Below are 21,933 nucleotides of genomic sequence, written 5' to 3' on the forward strand. Positions count from 1 at the left end.
TTTGAGCCAGTTCGACTTGATTCAATTCGATCTGGATTCTGAAGTTACATTTCCCACTCATCAGACTGAATCCATTCCCCCCAATTAGAAAAACGTCCCATTGAACGCGGTGGCCACGGCCTGCGCCACTAGCTTCTGGATTGCAACGCCCGGGTGATAGCTGTTGAACCACAGACATGACTTGCCGTTGGAGTTTGTGCACGTCGCATCGGGCGCCCCGTATGCCTTTGGGTTGGCCAGCGCCGTCTCCCACGGGGGGCTGGTGTCGACTATGGTGAAGTTCGCCTCCGGGCTCGCCGTCTTGAACGCCGCGACGCGTGTCGGCAGCTCGTCGTTCCACTGCACGATCGCCGTCACCAGGTCGGCGACCTTGGCGTTGGATTTCATCTGCGGCGTCTTGTTGGTGGCTATGCGGCACGTCAGCTCGGCCCACCGGAAACATGTGAGAAACATACGAGGGATGCTGAGTAGCGCAAAGTTCCTGGCGCCGCCTGCGTAGAGCGTGCCCAACAGACTGAAATACCGGTCCAGGTCCTTGTTCAGACGAGCCGCCTCGCCCGACTGCGTGAACGAGTTGCCGACGTCGTTGACGCCAATGAAGACGCCAAAGAGGGCATTCTCAGCCGTCCAGGGGGCGTACGACGGCTTAGACTGCAGGTTTGACGTCCACGTTTTGACCTGGTCGGCGATGCTGGGAACGCTGGACATGTACGCCTGCACGATCGAGTTGTCGACTGTCGCGCCTGCCACGGCGAAGTTGAACGTGAGCGTCAGCGACGTGTTGAGTTGGCTTGCCAGGAAGCCCGCCCAGGTGAGTCCCCCGCTCTGCGTGTTGCCGGGCAGCGGCGGGTTGCCCATGGGGTTAGACGCCGACGGCTTAGCCCCGTTGATGTTGAAGCCGCTCGAGGTGTAGGAATCGCCGCTTTGAGATGTTAGCCGTGGCAATGCGTGTTGACGCGATTCAGGCCGGGTCTCACAATACGAAAAAGTATTTGGTCCCGGTGATTGCTGCCTGCGATATGGGAGCGGCGACGGCGGCCCCCGCGGCGACCAACAAGAAAGAAAGCCGTGCCAACATTTTCTACGATCTTGGCTCCGTTCGAATTACTTATCGTGGCCGTTTGATCACCCGTCGTGCCTTCACCTTTATAATGGTGTCTGGTGGGGAGGTGGTGCAAGCAACGTCCATTAGGCTAATAGGCGAATTGCAGCCCGAGGAAGAGTCCAGCAAAAAGTAGGACACGGAGTTAATTTGTTTAAACAAGTTCAATTCATCCATGGTGGTTTATTGATTGGCCTGCTGCCGACTTCCTGGTTGACAGAGAGCTCGTTTGTTTCTCGACTTGCAGCTTGACAACTTTACTATGTTAAATGTTCGGCTCGAATGAAAGTTGAGAGACCCAAGCTGTTGCAATAAGGGCAATCGTAAATCGTAATTGATTTGAAATGAGTCAAATTCGCATCGACGTGTGCTGGGACGGAGTCTTGCTTGCCGCTTGGTTTGGCGGAGGCTGTGGCCGCGATTAGAACTCTTCCCTGAATCCTCCTCTCGGTCAATGTATCAGGTTAACTGGAAATGCTGATTTACGCGAAGAGGCAGGTGAACTTGATTCTCTTTGGTCTAGTTGCGAGTTGACAGCATCTCAGGGGTAACCCTAACCCAGAAGCTTCTTATCTTATCGATTGCCGTCCCAACGTGGTGGAATGGTGGGGTGGCCCACCGGTGTCGGCAGCGCAGTGGCAGGAAAAGGATCGACCTAAAAATATTTTCACCGTTTTCTTATCGTAGACCGCCGTGCGCAACCATTTTTCACATTGATTGACTGAAGCCGTTGAAAGCACCTTCAGTTCGTCATGTCTGCCATACCCGGAGAGGCGATGCCTCACAAGGCCTTTGACACGGTCCTGGTCCTGGATTTCGGGTGAGCCGCTTCTCGTGCCCCGCCTTCGCGCGCATCGAAATTGAAATTGAAATTGAAGCTAACTCGCGGCCCTCGCAGATCTCAGTACACTCACTTGTATGTCACCGGTGCCAAGACACCCATGTCTCGTCTCTACCTGGACTCATAGCACCCAAGCCATCATCCCACCACCCCATCATCCCATCACCATATTATCCCATCATCCCATCACCCCATCACCCCGACCATCCACAACAATGGCATCCCTATGCTGCCGCCAGTTGAACTGACCATCCCAGAATCACGCGCCGTCTTCGCGAGCTCAATGTCTTCTCGGAGATGCTCCCGTGCACCACAAATATTGCAGACCTAGACTTCACCCCCAAGGGAATCATCCTCTCGGGCGGCCCCCACTCGGTATATGAGGAAGGAAGCCCCCATGTGGACCCTGCAGTCCTCGATCTGAGTATGCCCCCCGGCTCTTGGCGTGCGCCCTGTGCTGACATCTACTAGACGTTCCTATTCTTGGCATATGCTGTACGTCTACTGTCCTGTCCTAGCCACGCCCGCCGCAGCTAACCCAGACATGAATCGCAGATGGCATGCAGGAGATTGCGTACCGCGTAAACCCCGAAAACGTCATCGCCGGCACCCACCGCGAGTACGGCCATGCCAATCTCAAGGCGCAGACGGTCAACGGCCACGTCGACCGCCTGTTCCAGGGGCTCGAGGACTCGATGCGCGTCTGGATGAGCCACGGCGACAAGCTGGCGAACCTGCCCGAGGGCTTCCACACCGTGGCAACCTCGGACAACTCTGAGTATGCCGCCATTGCCCACGGCAGCAAGCACATCTACGGCCTGCAGTTCCACCCCGAGGTCACCCACACCGAGAACGGCACCAAGCTGCTCGAGAACTTTGCCGTCGGCATCTGCGGCTGCCAGAAAAACTGGACCATGGCTGCGTTTCTCGAGACGGAGCGGAAGCGGATCCGCGACATTGTCGGCGAGAAGGGCCAGGTGCTCGGAGCTGTTAGCGGCGGTGTCGATTCCACAGTAGCCGCCAAGCTCATGGTGCGTCTGATTGGCTGCTCCAAGCCCGTGACAATTTCCTCGTCACTTCCAAGTCACGAGGTCCGCTGACATCGAGTAGAAAGAGGCCATTGGCGACCGGTTCTGGGCGGTTCTCGTCAATAGTAGGTTGCCTGTTCGCTTCCAACACGTCTAATCCATTCCAATTTTGTGCTGTTTGAGGAAATGCTTACATATATCAGACGGCGTCATGCGGCTCAATGAGTGCGAGCAGGTTAAGAAGGATCTGACCGAGAACCTCGGAATCAACCTCACCGTTGTAGATGCCTCGCAGGTGTTCTTGGACGGGCTCAAGGGGATCTCGGATCCGGAAAAGAAGAGGAAGTTTATTGGTAAGGCTCTAAGCTCGGACTCTAGCATATTGATTGACAATTGATTCGTTGCAGGCGGCAAGTTCATCGACATCTTCGAGGAGGAGGCGCTCAAGATAGAGGCAGCGGCCGCCAACTCTGATCGGGCGGGCAAGATTGAATTCTTCCTCCAGTAGGTCCGGCAAAGCTACGTTGTGGCCACTTCGCTAACGACATGCACAGGGGCACTTTGTATCCGGACGTGATCGAGAGTCTCTCGTTCAAGGGCCCCTCCGCCACAATCAAGGTCAGTCGAGGTTGTCCCAACTGCATGGCAACAAGTACTGACAGCCTTTTAGACCCACCACAACGTGTATGTCGTCTTCGCCTCCTTGCAGAGCCGATGCTAACTGACCCAAGTGGTGGACTCCCTGAGCGGATGGCCAACGGTTCGGGCCTTCGCCTGATCGAGCCGCTTCGCAGCCTGTACAAGGACGAAGTGCGGGGTACGTCCTGGTCTCCTGGCTGTATATATTAAAGGTCCTTCGCTGATAGAGCTGGACAGAACTTGGCCGTGCTCTCGGAATTTCCGAAGAACTCGTCATGAGAGTACGTCTTTGAACCCCGCCCTGATCATTGACGAATGCTGACTTCCGCACAGCATCCCTTCCCAGGCCGTATGTGTCGCCGCACCCCTTACCCGCTGACATTTGCTAAATAACCCAGCCGGCATTGCTGTCCGGATCCTGGGAGAGGTGACGCCCGAGAAGGTCGAGATCGCTCGTCGCGCAGACAATGTCAGTTCCTTATCCCCTCTAAAACAGGGCAGTAACTAACAAAAGCCAGATCTTCATCACGGAGATCCGCAAGGCTGGCCTGTACAACCAGATCTCGCAGGCATACGCCGCCGTCGACCCCAGCCGCGCCGTCGGCGTCATGGGAGACAAGCGCGTGTACGGATACATAATCATCCTGCGCGCTGTCGTGACCATCGACTACATGACCGCCGAAGCTTGTGAGTGCCTGCACGCACCAAGAGCTAGGAATCGGTGAAAACAATGAATCTAACGAATTCGCAGTCGAGTTCCCATGGGCGGTCCTCCAGAAGGTCATGAACAGGATCATCAATGAGGTGGACGGGTATGTTTCTCCAGTCCCCGAGTGCCATTCGCAACGGCCCCACTAACGATGCTCTTGTGTAGTGTTTGCCGCGTCACCTACGATGTTACAAGCAAGCCGCCTGGAACGATTGAGATGGAGTAAGCCTGGGCAGTAAAAATGGCGTGTGGTGTCGCGGTGCGGCTGGTTTGGGTGGGTTTAAGGCGATGGAGAACATCAAGATCGGGTAAGGCTTATCAAGCCCATGAAGTCATTGGTTTCGGTAAATTCGGATAGATTGGCATAGACAATCAGCTTTCACGTTCCCAACGGCGTGGCGGGCTGTCGGCCCCACAAAAGCACGCCATACCGATTGCCGAAAGGCGTTCAACCACACAGTGAAGCCTTATTTGCCTTTTTCTATCTCGACAGGGACAGTCGCCTTGGCGTACGCTTTCCTCCTACGCCTGCAGCCTGCATTGTTGATTTGAAATTGAGGAGTGGATTTGCCGTGGAGCAGCGAGCCAATGGGATGGCGCCACGATGCTGACGTGATGCCAGGCAGCAGCCAACGACTTTCCAAAGCGATCAAGGCTCTCCTTTCATTCGCCCAACACCAATGTTGGCATCGACCATTGTCCAAGCCCTTGCCTCGATGCCCTCTCCTGGCCTTGCGATTGAAGCAAGCATGGCTGCCAGCGCCCCCAGACTCAAGTACACGGCCGTGACCGGCTTCTTCAAGCACAGCGACGAGCCCGCCATTCCGTCGTTTGAATCCGTGAGCCTCCGCATCATCCGGTTGTGCTGACCGGTCGAGCTTTGCTGACGGAATTTGTCACGACAAAGATCACGCTGCCGGGCCTGGGCCTCATTGACCGGGCCTACGAGACCGACGACACCTTTGACCCGCGGCGCGAGAAGCAGCCCTGGGAGCGCTTCGTGCACTACCTCGGCCACCTCAACAGCCAGGGCGCTACCGCCGACAAGGCTGTCGCGTACAAGCTCATCTATGCCGCCCGCCATGGCGAAGGCTACCACAACGTCATGGAGGCCAAGGTCGGCACTGTCGAGTGGGAGGTATTCCAAGCCACCCTTACGCATGAAGAAGAGCAATACTAACCCTAACAGGCCCACTGGGCGCGCCTCGACGGCGACGGCACGACTACCTGGTCCGACGCTAGCCTGACGCCCACGGGCATCAGCGAGGCGCGCGCTATACAGGTCTTCTGGGCCGACGCCGCGTCTAGCTTCAAGCTGCCGCTCGCGCCGCGGCACTACGTCAGCCCGCTTGCGCGCTGTCTCGAGACGTGCGAGCTGGCCTTTGCGGGGCTAACCGTCCCCGACACGCCAGTCCCGCCGTTCAAGCCCATCATCAAGGAGCTCGTGCGCGAGCGGCTGGGCGTGCACACGTGCGACCGCCGACGCTCGCGGACGTGGATCGCTGAGAACTACCCACTGTTTGCGTTCGAGGACGGCTTCGCCGAGGCCGACGAGCTGTGGAACCCCGACGTCCGCGAGACGCTGGAAGAGCACGCCGCGCGCGTCGAGGGGTTTCTCGATAACTTGTTCGCCAACGATAGGAGCGACATTGTCTCGCTGACGGCGCACTCGGGTACCATCCTGGCCCTGTACTTTGCCATTGGCCACCCCGAGGTCAGGCTTGCGCCGGGCACGGTCGTGCCGGTCTTGATCAAGGCCGAGGTGGTGGAGTAAGACGGTTGTCCGCCTGGTGTTCGTCCTGCCTTTCTCGTTAGAAAATTAGCCTATACGCCTGTTCCACATTTCTAAATGCTTGCTCAAGCTTTGAAACGCCTACTCGACCCACCCGAAGGCCTACTAATATATACGATTTGTTTTCTTCTGCCTACCTTACTCTAGGTCTTGAAGCGACTTTCAAGGTAGAGTAACATATAATGAACACCCTCCGACTTTGGTCGGATCCGGGCCCGGTCGTACGGCTTAACTCTACTACGGCCACACGGCGCCAGCGTCGGGTTCCAGGTGCCAAGCGTTGTTGCAGAGGCACTGACCCACTGACCTAGCAGCGAGCCAGCCATTCAGCTCTTCCGTCGTACTTCGATGCCGTCCCCGGCTGTGCCGTGCTTTGGCGAATACGCACTTGCATAAGAGCAAGTATCTACAACCTGGCCCAGGCCCGGGAAGCGGGGTTCGAATTTCGCACAATCGTGCGATTACAAACTACAGAGTGCGGTTGGAGAGCTTCAAGGCCTGGGCCTAACTTGGGTACCCAAGCGATGGTGGATGTATTATAATATGGCATTTTTAATCAGGCCCACGTCTCTTTACACTTTGACGGCATTCTTCGCCTTCAAATATTCATCTTCCAACGCTCCAACACAGACAGTATCAAGATATTGACTTCCATAGCTATGCCCCCTTATAGCGTCGAGACTGGCGCCGACCAGATCGTTGCCAACTTCGCTAGCGAGGTTAAGAGCAAAGCGGATCTGATCACGGGCGTGTCCCCCAACGGCCTAGGAGCCTTCTTCGCCGAGGCCATCGCCAAGGCATCTCCCAAGCTCATCATTCTCGCCACCCGAAACGTCGAGAGAGCGTCCGAGGTGGCTGCCAGCATCAAGGGCATCAACAGCACAGCCCAGACGCGCATCCTGCACCTGGACCTGGCGTCTTTAGCCTCGGTGCGCGCGGCCGCCCAGGAGGTCAACTCGTACGCCGAGGACATCCACGTCGGCGCCAACAACGCGGGCATCATGGCGGTGCGCTACTCGACAACCGTCGACGGCCACTAGAGCCCCTGGCAGTCTAATCACCTCGGCCACTCCCTCTTCACCAACCTGATTATGGCCATGCTGCTGCGCAGCGGGCCTGCCCCGCGCGTCGTCAACGTCAGCAGCAAGGGCTACCGGTTGGGCGGCGTGCGGCACTTTGACCACGGCTTCCACGGCGGCGCGTCCTACGACCCGTGGTTCGCGTACGCCGCCTCCAAGACGGCCAACATTCTCCACGCCGCCGATCTAGCCCGCCGCCTAGGTAGCAGTGGCCTCGTGGCCGTCAGCCTGAGCCCCGGCGTCATCTACACGAACCTGTCCACCCACGGCGCCATGGGCAAGTTTGACGACCTGTGGGCCTTGCTGCGGAAAGTTGGCGACCCGCTTCGATGGGCCGCCCCAACCTCCTTGGATTCAAATCACGGTGTCGCCATCCACGCCCATGCTGCGCTGGCCCCGGTGGTCAAGGGTAAGTGAACAAATCTCCGTAGTGGCGAGGACCTACTGTATTGAGCTAACCTGGTATGGCATTTTCAGACTTCAATGGCGGGTACATTCGCTCGCTCGACACACTGCCCGATCCGGTCGAGGGAATGTCGCCTTGGGCCATCGGCTACAAAAAATGAGTAAAAAGGAAAAGGAGTGGTGGGGCACGGCACTAACAGACCAGTGTTTAGCCTCAGGCAGCCACTGTTCAGGAGCTCACAGTCTATCTAGGATGTTAGTCTTCTCAGTACGCTCTCACAATTCTTTCACAAACTGAAGTTAATCACAGTAAACTCTATTGCCCTGAGAGCGGTTCTGCAGGGTTTCCTGAGTTCGCTACGCGTCCTTGCGTGCGTACCCAGCAGGTGTTTCCGGTTTGTATGAGAGAAAATCAAGTTCCATTACAAGCAGCAATCCCAGAGTCATATATATAATTAGAACGTTCGACTGTAGCTATGAAGCACCTCAAATCTTCCGGTCATTCCTCCACCCTCCCAACTCTCGTCCGTGGCTAAGCTCCCTCTACTCCTTCTCAAAATTAGCGAATGTAGTAGTCGACGACGGGGTCCTCGTTCCTTTGGCAATCGAACCCGAGCCCACCGCCGTCGTCATCCACATGACTACCAGGGCGAGGACCGCTACGACCGGCGCGGGAGCCGCAGTCTCATCGTGGTCGTTGGGAAACTCGAAGACACAGCACAGGCCTGTCAGGACTTGAAGGCCGGGAGCTGAGGATTCGGTGCCGTAGTCGGAATGCCATGATCTTTCGCACAGGGCTGTTAGGTCGGTAGTTTGAAGGACTGACTGCCTCGCAGGCGAAAGGGTGTGTTCGGACTGGCTATATTCCAACAGATCCATAATTGAAGTCTGTTCAATGCGACCCGATTGATCAGGTCGGTTTTTCTGTATGACGGGTGACAAGGTCGATCTTCCTGTCAGCGGTGTAGGCAGGCACCGTCTTTGTTGTGGATGATTTGGCTATCCGGGCGAAGCCATCACCGGTCGGGCGTTGAGTCTTGTTGCAGCAGATCAATGCTGTCAAGCAGAGCCTATCAATCCAGATCCAACGATTCTATCCTATATAGGTACCTGCGATCTTCCTACAAGAAGTCTACAACGCACCCTTTGATATAGCGAGCGCCCGCATGGGTTTCTCGTGTTTCGAGACGGATACGGTAAAATACATCTCGACTTCTGCGAATCTATTCACCGGCAAGGCGGATAACCTCGCGCGAGTGCTCGTCAAAGGTGCTAGACATGAACCCCAACATGGCTAAATTCCCCAGCCTGAGACAGCCCCGACTCGGCGGTGCTGTTGTTGCTACTTGTGTCGGTGTTGCTACTTGTGTCGGTGTTGCTACTTGTGTAGGTATTCTAGGTTTTCTTCTAGCCATAGAATCCGAACCCACCGCCGTCCTCATCCACGCGAGGAGCCGCAGGCTTGTTATAGTCGTCAGGAAACTCGAAGACACGGCCCCGTCAATCGTCGCAGTTACCGAGACTCGGTAACGTCATGTTTACCCAACGTAGTTGGCGTACCATCACGGCGCCGGCGCTCACTACCACGGCCACGGCCACCACCACCACCACGACTACTACTACCACGGCTTACACTACCACGACCGCGTCCACCGCCGCGTCCACCGCAGCCACGACCACCTCCGGCGATCTGCCCACTAGGTGCAGCAGAAACCACCGACGCCAACCTTACCACGGCGCCATCTTCTCCCGCGAGGACGTTGTTCAAGAGCCTTTTCGAGACGAGTATTTTGTCGTCGGTAGATCCCTTTCCAGACTTGACGACGCCCTTATCCTTGCCTGACGTTGCCCACCCATCAGTTCGGAGCTTTTTGCGTCGGGGTTCGCGATTCTTGCCCTCAGTCGGCGCTTGTGGCGCCGGCTCTTCCGCCTCGCCCAGCTTCCGCTTTTGCGGATTTAGTCTCCAGTCCTACGATGTCTTTATGCTGCTTTATTCACGCCGAGGTCGAACAAAGACGTCGTACTTTACCGACTGGCCGTGCAACTCCCGGCCCAGGACACGGAACACCTCTTGCTTGGTGGCGTTCCCGACCCACATGCTCCCATTGGCCATTGTCGTCTCCCAAGCCCCCGGTAGCAGCAGGCGTCTTCAGCCAGACACCGAAACCCATCTGCTCCACCGGTATCTTGACAGTGGCTTGGACGCTGTTGGATGGAACCATTTGGACGTTCCTACGGGTAGGCGTCTGTCCAAAACCTGCGGAAAAGGATTTTCCTGATACGGCTGGACTGGAATCTGTTCTTGGGCATCGCTTGAAATTGCGCCGAGCCCTCTACGGTTTGACCCGCAGCCACGGTCGCCCCCTCCGTCGCGATACCACAATATAGAGAGCGCGTAGGGTTTTGGGCGAGTAAAGAGGTTGGTGGGAGCCTTGGAGGGATGATTGAGCATGGATAGGTGGTCACGTTGGCTTTTGGGGGGCTTTTCGTCCGACGACAGCCTCACTTTCGACGGACCCACATGTGCAGACTCTAAATTTACCCATTTACCTACGTTACTATTGTTACTATTGTTCCTTCCTCGGAAGGTAGTTAAATTGAGGCCTTCCGTCAATGCCCCGAATCCCCTCTGGCTTCTTGTGATTAGATACTCACTCCTCAAAAAATTCTCCTCTTCACACTATTCATGACCTTCGGAGCCCCTTTCAACTATCCCGTGAGCCTCCCTGCATAGAATCTCCTCAGCTTCTGTAACAGGAGCCTCTGTTTCGATAACCCTCGGGTTGTTCACAATACACCCTCGACTTTTAAATCTCAAGAAGCCGACACCAAATCTCACAGCTTATTTTCTCTCCCCAAAAGTTACGCAACAACGAGCCGCAATGAGTGAGCTCGCAAATACCCCTGAGCCCATGGCCCACTATATCAACACTGGTGCTGTTTCTGAGCACACCAGCTCTGCGGAAAAAAGAAGACGCGAGGCGGGGTCGAACATTCTGGAGGACGAACCAGCGATTCACCAAGCCAAGAGATTGAAGATGTACGGCGAGGCCAACCTTGCTATTGAGCAAGAGTCCCAGCATGAGGATAGTAGTATCTCAGAGAACGGCGATATCTCAGAGGACAGCGATATCTCAGAGGGCAGTAATATCTGGGAGGATAGTGATACCCCGGAGGCCAGTGACACCGCCTCGGCCGAAGACACATCACCCGATCACAGTATTCTGGCTCTCATCATCGCCTGGGCTGTATCGCATCATGAAACCTGGTACTTCGTCGACTCGGCAGCCCTCGAGGCCAACAATGTCCCGGTCTTTGGATTGGGCGACTTCGACAAATTCATCATATGTCTCGAAATCGGCACAACTTGCTTTCTCGCTCAAGTCAACCCTGTCAGCGGAACGGTTTCCGTACTGCAATCTACAAAGTATAACCAAGACTTCAGGGACGCGAAAGCCCAAATTGCGGAATTCATATCGACGCATCTCGTCGGTCACAAATACCAGGAACCGGAAGACGTATGGACTGACTGGAACATTGCAACTCTGCCTTGTGCAAACCGCGATGCTGCTGCAAATCACGGTGCTGCTCATGACTACGACATGGTGTGTGCAGTGACCACGGCCTTTCGATTAGCCTGCGACATAGACTTGAAGACTCCGATTGACGAGAGTCTCGCTCGCCGTTTTCTCCCGCTCTTCATCGGCTTGAGCGCCGAGGTGTCCATCGCCGCCCGGGAGGACTCAAGCTGCCTCGAGTTCGATGCGAAGGAGATGTCATGGAATATGCTCGAGTCGGTACGGTCTTGGATCAGCTGGGTGAGAGACGCCAAGAATGCCGGCGTGTTTTTCCAGCCCTTCCTGGACGCCGTCAACAATTCGGGGCTGTCGATGCTAGATGCCTTGGAGACGCGTTGATATGCAGTTCATCTAGAGCACAAGACGCTACAAGAGATGGGCGAATGGCTGGAGGTCTTGAGCAAGAATGCGATAGGTGCAGAGGAGATCAGCGTAGGAACCTCGGCGGTCATCCGAGAAGAACAAAATGACTAGGCTGAGATGATGCAGAAATGGTCTGGTTCATAGAGCAGTCCGGAGATGTAATTCGTCAAGAACCAGCAAAATTCATTAGCCCTATTGTCTCAAAGCTGGGCAACACGCGCAGCGCATATGCGCAACTCGGTCGAACGAATTCCGGCGGTTCGACAACATGTCATGGAGCTGGCATCGGGGTCGAAGGTGAAGTTAGACTCCATCGATCAGTGTATCGACGAGATTGTAGCACTCGGCTTTGAGAACTAGTCTAATTTCGGCTCTCTAAAACTGTGTCTCGGAAATCACATTCACGTACACGTACAACCAGCATAGATAATTAGTGGTATTACTATTTTAAAGTGTGTGAAACTTCGTGACATGTTCTTTCTAATCCTGTTACGCTCATCCATATCCATCGCTGACCATTACTAGCTTGTCCTGGGCCTCCATTGGCTTATTAGGTTTCAAAGCTTCAGCACAACGTTGGAATTTATACTGCACCGTGTGAAGTCTTTCCCATCGTCTCTCCTCAACTATGTATGCATTCTATGTACCTGGTCCTCTGGCTATACCTACTGCTTTCGGGTGTCCACCTTGGCGACGAAGTTCATCGATACGCAGTGTTTGGACTAAGATGGCTCAGCCCCGAATAGACTTTGATTACGCTGAGATATATGCCGCCGGCCGTGCCTTGGGGATTTCTGCGAGTTTGATGTCAGTCTCTGTCAATCTCATACTTTCATTCGAGGCAGGGCCTGCAATCGACTTGGTTCATTGAGGCTGCCTGAGTGAGAGCACAGCTCCTTGGATGGGTCTAAAACAGGCTCAACTTGAAATCACAGGTGAGGACGTGAGTCAACACTGTTACGTTACTTCGTAATGGATGTTACGTCGATCCCTGTCTTGGTGGCGTTACGATTTGCGGGCCAATCCGCTGACAGGGCCCTAACGCAGCCCTACTGCAGAGCCCCTACTGCAGAGCCTCAAGCAACAACACACTGCCAGTTCTCCAGCACTCTCCGCAAACACCGACTCCCCACGAGTGCCAGATTGCATATTACTAGGTTCAGTGTAGTGGAAATAGCTTGCACGGGCCTTATATGTACATGTGCAAGACACTACGCTGTCAATCAAGTAGGGCTGCGATTGCATTGACAGTTGGTCAAATCAAGCCCAGGCCGCCCTGCCCCCGCCCCCGCCCCCGCCCCTGCATGATCCAATGCAACGCTCCACTTACACCGTTGAGCACAACGCCCGCCCGGATGGTCCATGCTAGTCGACTCGTAATGGATGCCAAACCGTCCCGCAAACTATCGCACAGTGGGCTGTGGCCCATAATCAAAATTCACTTTGCATGTTATTACGTTGGACAGTGACATGCGGCCGGAAGGTTAAGTTGGCTACAGAGTTCTCGCATTGATCCTCTACGTCAAGCGGCCTGGGTCGCCCGCTACACCAGACCGCGCCCTACCACCTCAGCTCTTCGTAATACCGAACTTTTCCAGTGTACCCGTGCCATAGCATTACCGATGTCATCAAACCCCGATCAGTTGTCCTTCTCAATCACAGCCCCGTCACTAGCCAAATCTCCCATCGCCTCGGTGCGGGGCCGAACGATAACGTCGTACTTTATATTCGCGCCATCTCCACCTTTCTCGCGAGCCAGGAGACCAGTCGCTTGCTCGGCTGTGGCGTTCTCGATGGTATGGTGTGCCTGTCTTCTCGATGCGTCCGGCAACCGTGGTGTCGCGTTTTGGCCGTAGAACCAGGCGGCTATTTGTCTCGCACGCCCGCTCGCGCGTTTCGCCGTTTAATTGCATTGTACTGGTTTGGAGAGATGGTTCGTGTGGGAGGTGGGCGTTGATTGCGGCAGATTTGGTGTTGAACTTGGAAAACCGTGACTGTAGGCTGTAGTTGCCCCGCTTCCCGAGATGGCAAGAATTCCAGTCCTGGAGGCAGGCGGGGGAGCGTTTTGGTGCGCGGAATTTTTACGTGTGGGGCTGTCCAAAATTGAGCTGATTTCAGATGAAAACTGGTAAAGATACATCAAGATACATCCATAGTTACGCAATCCTCCCTCCAACAGACCTTCACCCCCAAACCAACTCCGAGCTTCCCAAACCATCACAACAAAACCGCAAGAGAACCGGCCGCGGCAGCTCAAGGTTAGTGCCCCTTCCAGCGGCATTCTACAGTTGACCGTTTTAGTACGCCATTTTCTTTTCGGGGTGGCCGCCGGTGCGGCTGCGCGACGACGAGACCATCGAGTGCCTGCTGGCCGACGATTGACAGTTTTTTTAACAGTATATTATGTAGAGTGCGTCTACTCAGGAATTACATTACTGTGCAGAAAGCGCAGCATTTGCAATGGCTCATAACTTCGTACTCGTCCGATTCGATACTTCCAATCTGCTTCTGTTTGCCGGCTCTTTTCTTTCTCTGTTCGTTGCCCCCCTCGTTGCATGTCATAGGATTTGGCTCGATTGTGCAGGGGTGCGGTTGCAACTCGTCGAGAATGGCTCCCCATTCCGCGCCTTTGGAACACTGCTGCTCTTCGTGGACTTGCCTAGGGCTCTGGGAGGGCCCTGCTGGGGACTTGTGTTTGTTGTTGCTTTGCGCCACACCGCGTTTCTTGAACAACAGCAATTCCCGGACAGCCCTGTGGCTATTCTCTGATGCTACCGAGATGGGCGTGCGCTCGCGCTCGTCACTCGCGTCCAAATCAACTCCATCCTTGCGTAGGAGCTGTCTGACGACATCCGCGTGATCCACGGGAAGTGGTTCATCAGCCCGGCCACCTCCATCTCGAAGCAGAGCACGCCCTCGGCCGCGGCAAGGCGGTCCCGCACCAGCGCGTCCTTCATCAGGCTGTTCGGCCGATGCAACCGGCCCGTAGTGAATGGCCGGGCTTTCCTCGTGCTCTCCCCTCTCACCCCGTTCCTGGAGCAAACTGGGAGTTCTAACGCAGTCCGCTGCGCCGCGGCAGCCCGCCTCGCCGTCGTGCGTCATGTGCGCCCCGAACAGCCGGTCCGTGCCCGGGGCTGGCTTTCCATACCTGCTGGTGAGTCTGGGCTTCTTCAGGACCTCGTCGATGGCGGCTTGCAGCCCGTGGTCCTCGCTCTGGAACCTGGCCTCGAGGTCGTTGACAGCCGCCAGCAGCAGCGTCGGCGGCTGATTCAGGTTGCCCGTCATCCTGAACTAGATGTCGTGTCTTGGACATTAGACCTGTCCTGTGGCGGAGAACTTGCCGTGAGGCCCTGGTCGCCCGGGGCCCCTATGAGAGTCTTTGTGTGGGAAACAGGGCCGGAGACCGGCAGATGAGTCGGCAAAGGCGCGGACTGTGACACGGAATCTGGTAGCTGCTGTGCTGGGCGAGCACTGGAAAGCTGTTTGGCCCCGTCGGCATTCTCCGGACAACATGACTCGCAGCAACGGCGGCAGGGCCCGCAGCACGCGCTGCACATGACCTCTATGAATTGCTAGCTAATTTCTGTGGACAAAGATTTTTGTCAAGCGAACTCAAGCTGCGTTGATTTGATGGCATTAGAGGTTGAAGGGGTGTAAAGCACAGGGGTGTAAAGCACAGGTCTGGCCATTTCAGTATCGTGTCTGTATGACCGAGCAGGGAACATGAACTAGGGCGGTTGAGGACTGGTCGGGCCTTGACACTCCAGCGCCTCCCCGAAGGAGTCAACTACAACTAATTGGGCACGCACCGTACTTGACTCGCGCACTCCTCCAATGCCGCCCAAAGCATTGGATGCGGACACCTCACGTGCCACAGTGCCACGTAGGCACGACTTTGCATGCCCAAGCAGTTTAGGGGAAGCCAAGGTGGTTCGGCGTACATGCCGTTCATCCTCACCACCTCACCAGTGGCTGAAGCCGCTCTGACGAGGTGGGATCAGCCCCTCCAATGGTCGGCCGAGCGAGGCAAGAATTCTCCGATGAATACAGGTTGGGCTCCAATCAGCAGACACACCGACCCGAGTCTTCCCAACCAGACAGTCTAACGGAATTTGGAAAGACCAGGAAATTGCACTTCAACGCCGGTGATAGATGTCAGACGGCTATCAGCATCAGCACTCACCGCCGGTCTATGTCAGCAGACCTACGCAAATGAACCAATTCCGCTGCGTCTAGACGCGCCGTTGCATGTGCATTGCCAGAATAGCATCAACGTCCACCTGCCTCGCTGCCCTCAAAAACACACATTGACAAACCAAAAGGGCAGCACCACATAGGAGCACCTGGGTAAGCGACGGCGTGGTTCGGCCGCCTCCCGCTCTTCTAGTAGTTACCTCGCGTATTCATGTCTTTCCCGTTGAATTCTCCACGCATCTTATGCAATGAATACATGTCTGTATGATCATGAGACTGGGCCATCAGACGGTGTTTTGAATCTGCTGCTTACCCGCTCAGCCCTCGCCTGAGCCGCCGCTCGAAGCCGCCGCACGTGCAATCGCCGCATCTGCTCCGTGCTGGGCACGATCCACCACTAAGGCTGCGTTTGGTTGTGTGTGTAAGGATCGGTAAAAAGCCCACTTTTTAGGTTTAGGAAGACCGCTACCGGACCCCCTTCATATCCTCCGGTAGGCTTTACCAGCATGAACTGGGATTTTGAATCCAGTATAACTACCGGGCGAACCCTGGGCTATTATTGGCTGATTTTGGTGTGTGGAGCAATCTTCCTACCGGCTTTCGCCAAATGGATCCCGGTAAGGAAGCCAATTAACCCTGAAGGCCCTCTTTACTAGACCTTACACGAAGAACCAAACGCACCCTAACTGTACGGTCGGGGCATGGTGTCGACCTTGCTGACGAAGTCGAGGTCGCAGTGCATGCGCTTCGGCTGGCCGCGGCGGTACCGGTACGTGTACATCAGCTTCTTCTCGCGCTTGGTCTCGATCAGGAGACAGACGCGCGAGATTCCCGTCGGAGACGTCGTCGAACCGCACGCTGGCGAGCGCCGCGGCCGAGCTCGCCCGCACCGTCACCATGCCGATCCGTCGCGGCTCCCGCTCGGGCAGCTCGGACAGCTCGCATATCGAGTACGTCTGGCAGTGCGAGTACGCTATGTCGTTTCTGTGGCCGACGCCCTGTGCAGGTGTCTCCGGGACGGGCACGGCGCACTCGGCCGGCCAGTTCAGCCTGTGGAGCACGGGCTCCCAGAGGTTATGGCATCGAAGCGCGTCTCGACGACCTGGTCAAACTGAACTTTGTGTTCACGCAAGACACATCGGGAGAGCACTAGACACTCAAAGTATATCGAATTGCTGGCCAGCTAAGTCCAAGAGAATGAGGACGTGAAAGAATGTTAATCTAGACCAAGTTGCTCGTTCCACCCACACCTTTCCCTCTGGAGCCCACTCCCACCCTTTCCCTCTGGAGCCCACTCCCACCCCATCCAACCACTACACCTGCTCCACTGCTAACTACCAACCCTAGTGGCAGAACGAGTTGAAGGTGACAGGCGGCTGGCAGCCCGACGTGCACAACTGCTTCCAGATGATGGTGCCGTTGTCGCGGCAGCCGTACAGGCCGTTGTACAGCTGGCTAGTGGTAGGACTCTGGCCGGCAGCGGTGGCCGCCGCCTGCAGCGTGGCCTGGTCGTAGCCTGTTTCTAGAAGTTAGCTTGGTTCGGTTTCAGAAGCAGCTTTGGGCTCACGCACCGTAGACGCCGTTGGTCAGGATCCAGCCGCACACGTCGTACGGCGCGTTGCACGCCCGCGTGAAGGCGGCTTCGGTGCCGGCGATGGCGGCCGCGATGGCGAGGGCGATGTTGGCGAGCTTGACCATTTTGAATTTGGAGGTAGGCAGTGCTGCAAGGTTTCTTGAGTATTTGAGTTTGTGGGTTTGATGAGCCTGAGTTTGCGGATCGAGTTGCGAGGCGGGAGATTGACTTTGTACTTATAGACGCAGAGAGCATTGACTTTGGCTTCGGATTTCCAGCTAGTTGTAGTGCAACATTCGTCGACGTGCTGAAGCTTCACCAGTATACCTTGCGATCCCCTCGTACCTTGACTAGACATCGCGACCGGCAGCGGCCCGACCATCCGCCATGAAGCCAGCAACATTCAATATTTGGTTGCTGAGTAAGACTAGCCATCAACAAATGGAGCAGGTTGATGGCTTCCACGAAGGCGAGGCTGTCGGGTGCGTATACGTATGCGTATGGCAGTCAAGATGGCGGTCAACAGACGAACAGCGGTTGCTAAAGGTGGGTAGTATTTAGCGCAAGGCGGCGTACAATAAGTGCTGGTGCTGGCTGGCAGGATGCGCCAAGGCTCACTCTTTTCTCCCAAAACATTCACCACAGGCCTTGCATATACGAAGCCGGGTAAGGGCTGTAGTCTCCGTCGGCGAGACTAGCAAGCCACAGATCTCTGCGTTGAAGCGACCGCCACGTTCCAGGAATCTTTGTCTCGTGGCGTCGGTCAATATTTCATGTGGCTTCAGACACCGCCTGTGAAGGGGCTGGCACAGAGTACGTCCTGGTTGGTAGGACGTTATAAAATCTTTTTGGTGCAACCCACCGCTTCTCTTTGCCCAACTGGAAGCAACTGCAATGTACAGAGTCTATGAAGGCACATGCAAAGACTGAGGATGTGAAGTGCCAACTTTCATTCTGCAGAGCGAGATATCTCATTCTCACTGCAAGACGGAGCAATTTCAACCAGCAACTTCAACCACGTGTCTGTCACAGAGCCCTCAGCCTAGACCTCATTGCCGGGTTAAATGCTGACACAGGCGGCCCGATAGCCAGGTCCAGTTGTCATTGCAATGAGTAAGAGTTGATCTCGCCTCGGCCTATCAGGCAGAGGAGTGTCTGTGGGGGCAGCGGTCGGCGACTTGTCAGCTGTAGCAACGTCGCATTCCGGGGCGGCGGACGGGAATTCCCCTAAATCCTCGTCCCCGGTTCGCCAGGAAGATGCACGCACGCCCGAGAGGTCCGACTACCGAACTTGGGTTTACACGGTAGCCAACTACATTAGACAGCTTGCCAACCCCTATCCTCAACAATGAGTGACCGGGCTGTCGAATATACTGCGCCTCTGTGTCTGCATCTGTCGTCCCGACTTCCCGGCTCACTTCGTACGATGTCCAATAAGAGGCTGAGCAGTGTACTCGACAGCACATATGAACAGCACGTGTGAACAGCAAGGCTGAGGCAAAGCTTCACAGTAAGCACAAGATGCGCCGAAATGATGGACCAAGAATTTTTTCGGAAAGACGGCTGTTCAGCCGGAGCAATCTCCCTGAATCAACCACAGACTGACAGACTGGACGTGCGAGATGTTAGCCCCCCCCTCCCCCACCGACAATCTGTCGTAAGCTACCGCTGCACCAGCAGACAACAGGCGCGCATGTTGCTTGGAGGTCTGGGCAACAGTCCTTGTATCGGCTGTCGGCTGTAAGTGCAAGCTGTATTAGGCCACCGCAGCATCAAACATCAAACACCCCCCCGTGCTCCTTGTTCATATGACCATAGCACTCGTCGCCCATGTCAAACGTCGCCAGACACACCCAGCAGATATGCGTCGCGCAGCCGCCGCACGTGACGTGGTTGCAGCCGTCAATCTTCTCCATGGCGGTGCGGCAGCGCGGGCAGTCCTTGATGCCCAGCGCCTGCTTGACCCTGGCGACGGCAGCGCGCGCTCCCGATGTGTCGTCTCGATGCTCGGCACATGTCATGCCGGGGTGCAGGCCGTGGCAGGCCGTGCAGACGCAGACGAGGCACTTGGCGCACGTGAAGGTGTTCTGCGTCGCAGCGGCATCGGGCGACGATGGCGACGCGCGGTAGATCTGCCCGCAGTCGGGCGTAGGGCAGTAGCGAAAGCGCGCCGGGTGGCGGCTGATGAAGAACGCGAACGACGCTTCCAGCAGGTCTTCAAATGTTGCGGAGGGGAGCAGCTCCTGCAGCTCCGCGAGGGCGAGGACCTGCTTGCACTGCGCCGAGTTCCCGACGCAGGTGATGCAAAAGTCTGTCGGCGACGACTGCGCGTGGCAGAGCGCGACGAAGCAGTCGACGCAGTAGACGTGGCCGCAGGACGTGCGCACCGGCTGCTCTGCGTCGTTCCAGCAGACGGAGCAGTTTGTCTTGGTTGTGTCCGAGGCCGACATAACAGAAGAAGCCTCCCGGCGGGCGATGAGAGCTACGGCGAAGGCATGGTCCTGCTCAGATCCGGCGACGAGGATTCTCTTTGGCGTCGACACAATGTCGAATGTCACCATGTCGTCGCCGAGCCTGGCGCCGATTGTCCTGAATCCGCCGCGACAAGCCCACTCAAACTGGTCGGCGTCGAGCTCAACGACGTGCTGGTTGTCGCCGCCGGATTCATCCTTTACAAGCTGTTCAAGCGCCACTACCGCCCTACTACAGCGCTCCTCGGACCCAAATAGCCGGAGCTGCGACTTCCGGCGGTCGCGCACAATTGCGATGCCGTGCTCCTCCTCGATGCGCTTGAGGCCCTTGCATCCGGCGTCTCCGTTGCGCTGGAAGCTGGCGCTCCAGATTTCGCTGCCGTCGCTGCTAGCTACGACGCCGGCGATCACACGGTCGAGCGAGTCCTTTGCCCGCGCAACCAGGACGGGATCCTCAGCCTCGAGCTTCAGGACGCGGTAGCCGTGCTGGGGTGGATACGCGAGGAAGCGGACGAATTGGCGCTCCCAGACGGCCCTCTGCGACTCGAGCTGCTCACCCACGGCGTCGTAGACGCGGGCCAGCACTTTGACCTTGGACGACGTCATGAGCTGAATCGTGAGCCTCGCAGTCCTGCTGAACGACAGAAGCTTGTTGTTCAGCGTCAAGGCGGCCTCTCGCGCGTGCGACTCCTCGACGAAGCGGGCCTGGGCCTTGACGCGCTTGCCGCCCGAACTGCCCAGCTCCCACCATTCCAGCGGGCCAGCCTGGAGCAGCATTGACTTGACAATCGTGGCAGCCGTGTCGGCGTCGGCGGTGTAGCTGGGCAGTCCCAGCTCAATGTGGCGCGGCCTGGCGAAATCCGGGATCGACGTCATAATGTCCAGCTTGTCCGCCGTGCCGGGCATCTCCAGCATCACTGTCCAGACCCGCCGGTTCGACGGGTCCTTGGACACCGTGGGCGCTTTCGCCTTGACCTTGGTGCCGGCCACCCTGTAGATGCCTACGTCGAACTTTTGCTGAGCCTTCTGCGCCACCTTCTCGGAGCCAAAGTTCAGCCAGGCCGTGCGAATGGGCCGGTGCCATGAGCAGTGGACGCGTCGGCAGTCGACGCGATGCAGGCCGGACCCGCGCGGCATGGGGCTCGGGATAGGGGTGAAGGCGATCTGCGACGAGCCTGTGCGGAGTTTTAGTCTGCTGTACATGGCTTTGGCCAGCACGGGGTCGTCGACATGCACGTCAGCGCGGCTGTCTGTTGCCGTGACACGGACATCCCCCGCCACGTCCATGTCGGTGAGCAGCGCGGTAACGGTCTGTGGAGTGCTGTGTGGAGGAAGTCTGTCTAGGCGGACGCCAGCGATGTCTGAGGGGAGGGACACTTTGGCGACCACTGCGCCGTCTTCAAACTCGGCAAAGCCACCTCCAAGCTCACGGATCCAGGTGTCGCGGTGTTGGTCCTGTATCGATCAGCCACGTGCCTGGCCATACCGGACAGGTGCTTACGTCAAAGGCAGCGTCCTGCTCATTTTCAGACACTGGCGTGTCCGCCCCCGGCGTGTCCGTGCCCTCCGTGCCCTCCGTGTCCTTGTCCTTGGTGTGCTGAAACGGACAGCGGTCGCCGTTCCGGCAGCCCTTTGAAAAGAACTGGCATGGCAGCTGCGCTCTCGAATCGACAGTGGACTGGACAGACACAACGACACTGCCGGGCGCTGGCGATGGCGCTAGCTGGTGTGCAAAGTGGCATGCATCTCCCCGGGCGCAGTGCCCGGCTGCAAAATAGCGACACGGCGCCTTGGCCTCGGGCGAGCCCGACGTGGGCGTCGGAGGGGACGCAAGGCTGGAGGGGCCTGGATGCGCGAAAGCGCAGGCGCTGCCTTTGGCGCAGTGTCCGCGGGCGGCAAAGCGACAGGCAGCCTTGGGCTTGCGGGGGACTGGCTGCGACGACATGGTCAATGCTGGCTTCGTTGCAGAGCGATAGTTAGGTGCTGCGTACAAAGATGACTCGCCATCTTCTCGGTCTAGCTAATTTCGCTGGCAGATGAGGTTGGGCTTGGTTGGGTAGCGACGAAAGCGAGTGCATTCGGCTGTGTAACCGTCCCGACCAACGACTGTAACCGACCGTCCCCAACCGGCAGCGTGAGGCCTACCGGGCAAACTGTTC

General features: G+C 56.8%; 10 protein-coding genes across 10 annotated transcripts; 4 read left to right on the forward strand and 6 right to left on the reverse strand.

Annotated features, from left to right (window-relative positions):
* Window positions 1–15: 15 nt before the first annotated feature.
* Window positions 16–1,571, reverse strand: B0T26DRAFT_725012 (uncharacterized protein). Its single transcript, XM_060442724.1, has 3 exons — window positions 978–1,571; window positions 456–922; window positions 16–407 (listed from the first exon to the last, which is right to left on the reverse strand). The coding sequence occupies exons 1-3, from the start codon at window positions 1,076–1,078 to the stop codon at window positions 85–87; spliced, it is 891 nt and encodes a 296-aa protein (XP_060291031.1). The 5' UTR covers window positions 1,079–1,571; the 3' UTR covers window positions 16–84.
* A 179-nt stretch (window positions 1,572–1,750) lies between these two features.
* On the forward strand, window positions 1,751–4,717 carry B0T26DRAFT_725015 (GMP synthase). The gene is made up of 17 exons (XM_060442725.1): window positions 1,751–1,922; window positions 2,001–2,018; window positions 2,201–2,367; window positions 2,415–2,438; window positions 2,499–2,974; window positions 3,054–3,096; window positions 3,175–3,324; window positions 3,379–3,475; window positions 3,526–3,589; window positions 3,642–3,655; window positions 3,703–3,788; window positions 3,848–3,891; window positions 3,944–3,959; window positions 4,009–4,079; window positions 4,129–4,297; window positions 4,362–4,422; window positions 4,485–4,717. Exons 1-17 carry the CDS (start codon window positions 1,855–1,857, stop codon window positions 4,543–4,545), a joined length of 1,629 nt encoding a protein of 542 aa, XP_060291032.1. The 5' UTR covers window positions 1,751–1,854; the 3' UTR covers window positions 4,546–4,717.
* A 351-nt stretch (window positions 4,718–5,068) lies between these two features.
* Window positions 5,069–6,093, forward strand: B0T26DRAFT_743462 (histidine phosphatase superfamily; the record flags this gene model as incomplete). Its single annotated transcript, XM_060444262.1, has 3 exons — window positions 5,069–5,158; window positions 5,227–5,457; window positions 5,509–6,093. 3 exons carry the CDS (start codon window positions 5,069–5,071, stop codon window positions 6,091–6,093), a joined length of 906 nt encoding a protein of 301 aa, XP_060291033.1.
* A 677-nt stretch (window positions 6,094–6,770) lies between these two features.
* On the forward strand, window positions 6,771–7,756 carry B0T26DRAFT_679706 (short-chain dehydrogenase/ reductase; the record flags this gene model as incomplete). Its single annotated transcript, XM_060440384.1, has 3 exons — window positions 6,771–7,118; window positions 7,164–7,599; window positions 7,668–7,756. 3 exons carry the CDS (start codon window positions 6,771–6,773, stop codon window positions 7,754–7,756), a joined length of 873 nt encoding a protein of 290 aa, XP_060291034.1.
* Window positions 7,757–8,138: 382 nt separating this feature from the next.
* B0T26DRAFT_805864 (uncharacterized protein) lies at window positions 8,139–9,770 on the reverse strand (the record flags this gene model as incomplete). The annotated part of the gene is made up of 6 exons (XM_060447169.1): window positions 9,625–9,770; window positions 9,328–9,540; window positions 9,229–9,285; window positions 9,026–9,056; window positions 8,739–8,867; window positions 8,139–8,548 (listed from the first exon to the last, which is right to left on the reverse strand). Exons 1-6 carry the CDS (start codon window positions 9,706–9,708, stop codon window positions 8,139–8,141), a joined length of 924 nt encoding a protein of 307 aa, XP_060291035.1. The 5' UTR covers window positions 9,709–9,770.
* Window positions 9,771–10,477: 707 nt separating this feature from the next.
* On the forward strand, window positions 10,478–11,512 carry B0T26DRAFT_679708 (uncharacterized protein; the record flags this gene model as incomplete). Its single annotated transcript, XM_060440385.1, has 1 exon — window positions 10,478–11,512. One exon carries the CDS (start codon window positions 10,478–10,480, stop codon window positions 11,510–11,512), a length of 1,035 nt encoding a protein of 344 aa, XP_060291036.1.
* Window positions 11,513–14,307: 2,795 nt separating this feature from the next.
* Window positions 14,308–14,821, reverse strand: B0T26DRAFT_755504 (uncharacterized protein; the record flags this gene model as incomplete). The annotated part of the gene is made up of 2 exons (XM_060445968.1): window positions 14,308–14,487; window positions 14,594–14,821. The coding sequence occupies 2 exons, from the start codon at window positions 14,819–14,821 to the stop codon at window positions 14,308–14,310; spliced, it is 408 nt and encodes a 135-aa protein (XP_060291037.1).
* A 2,191-nt stretch (window positions 14,822–17,012) lies between these two features.
* B0T26DRAFT_439324 (uncharacterized protein) lies at window positions 17,013–17,599 on the reverse strand. The gene is made up of 3 exons (XM_060435032.1): window positions 17,533–17,599; window positions 17,302–17,451; window positions 17,013–17,246 (listed from the first exon to the last, which is right to left on the reverse strand). The coding sequence occupies exons 2-3, from the start codon at window positions 17,426–17,428 to the stop codon at window positions 17,074–17,076; spliced, it is 300 nt and encodes a 99-aa protein (XP_060291038.1). The 5' UTR covers window positions 17,429–17,451; window positions 17,533–17,599; the 3' UTR covers window positions 17,013–17,073.
* Window positions 17,600–18,452, reverse strand: B0T26DRAFT_439344 (uncharacterized protein). Its single transcript, XM_060435033.1, has 3 exons — window positions 18,166–18,452; window positions 17,922–18,047; window positions 17,600–17,843 (listed from the first exon to the last, which is right to left on the reverse strand). The coding sequence occupies exons 1-3, from the start codon at window positions 18,276–18,278 to the stop codon at window positions 17,738–17,740; spliced, it is 345 nt and encodes a 114-aa protein (XP_060291039.1). The 5' UTR covers window positions 18,279–18,452; the 3' UTR covers window positions 17,600–17,737.
* Window positions 18,453–19,075: 623 nt separating this feature from the next.
* B0T26DRAFT_656138 (uncharacterized protein) lies at window positions 19,076–21,719 on the reverse strand (the record flags this gene model as incomplete). Its single annotated transcript, XM_060438687.1, has 2 exons — window positions 19,076–21,229; window positions 21,447–21,719. The coding sequence occupies 2 exons, from the start codon at window positions 21,717–21,719 to the stop codon at window positions 19,076–19,078; spliced, it is 2,427 nt and encodes an 808-aa protein (XP_060291040.1).
* Between the last annotated feature and the right edge of the window lie 214 nt (window positions 21,720–21,933).

This window comes from Lasiosphaeria miniovina (genome assembly GCF_030549165.1).
Source record: "Lasiosphaeria miniovina strain SMH2392-1A chromosome Unknown B0T26scaffold_7, whole genome shotgun sequence".
Lineage (NCBI taxonomy): Eukaryota > Fungi > Ascomycota > Sordariomycetes > Sordariales > Lasiosphaeriaceae > Lasiosphaeria > Lasiosphaeria miniovina.

Coding starts and splice junctions, on each gene's coding strand:
- B0T26DRAFT_725012 (XM_060442724.1), bottom strand. CDS start 1,078: ATGTTGGCACGGCTTTCTTTCTTGTTGGTCGCCGCGGGGGCCGCCGTC. Junction 923..977: donor ACCAAATACTTTTTCGTATT/GTGAGACCCGGC, acceptor AACATCTCAAAG/CGGCGATTCCTACACCTCGA. Junction 408..455: donor TGCGCTACTCAGCATCCCTC/GTATGTTTCTCA, acceptor CGTGCCGCATAG/CCACCAACAAGACGCCGCAG.
- B0T26DRAFT_725015 (XM_060442725.1), top strand. CDS start 1,855: ATGTCTGCCATACCCGGAGAGGCGATGCCTCACAAGGCCTTTGACACG. Junction 3,325..3,378: donor AAAGAAGAGGAAGTTTATTG/GTAAGGCTCTAA, acceptor GATTCGTTGCAG/GCGGCAAGTTCATCGACATC. Junction 4,423..4,484: donor ATCATCAATGAGGTGGACGG/GTATGTTTCTCC, acceptor GCTCTTGTGTAG/TGTTTGCCGCGTCACCTACG.
- B0T26DRAFT_439344 (XM_060435033.1), bottom strand. CDS start 18,278: ATGAGATATCTCGCTCTGCAGAATGAAAGTTGGCACTTCACATCCTCA. Junction 18,048..18,165: donor CAGTTGGGCAAAGAGAAGCG/GTGGGTTGCACC, acceptor CACGAGACAAAG/ATTCCTGGAACGTGGCGGTC. Junction 17,844..17,921: donor GAATGTTTTGGGAGAAAAGA/GTGAGCCTTGGC, acceptor ACCCACCTTTAG/CAACCGCTGTTCGTCTGTTG.
- B0T26DRAFT_439324 (XM_060435032.1), bottom strand. CDS start 17,428: ATGGTCAAGCTCGCCAACATCGCCCTCGCCATCGCGGCCGCCATCGCC. Junction 17,247..17,301: donor CCTGACCAACGGCGTCTACG/GTGCGTGAGCCC, acceptor TTCTAGAAACAG/GCTACGACCAGGCCACGCTG.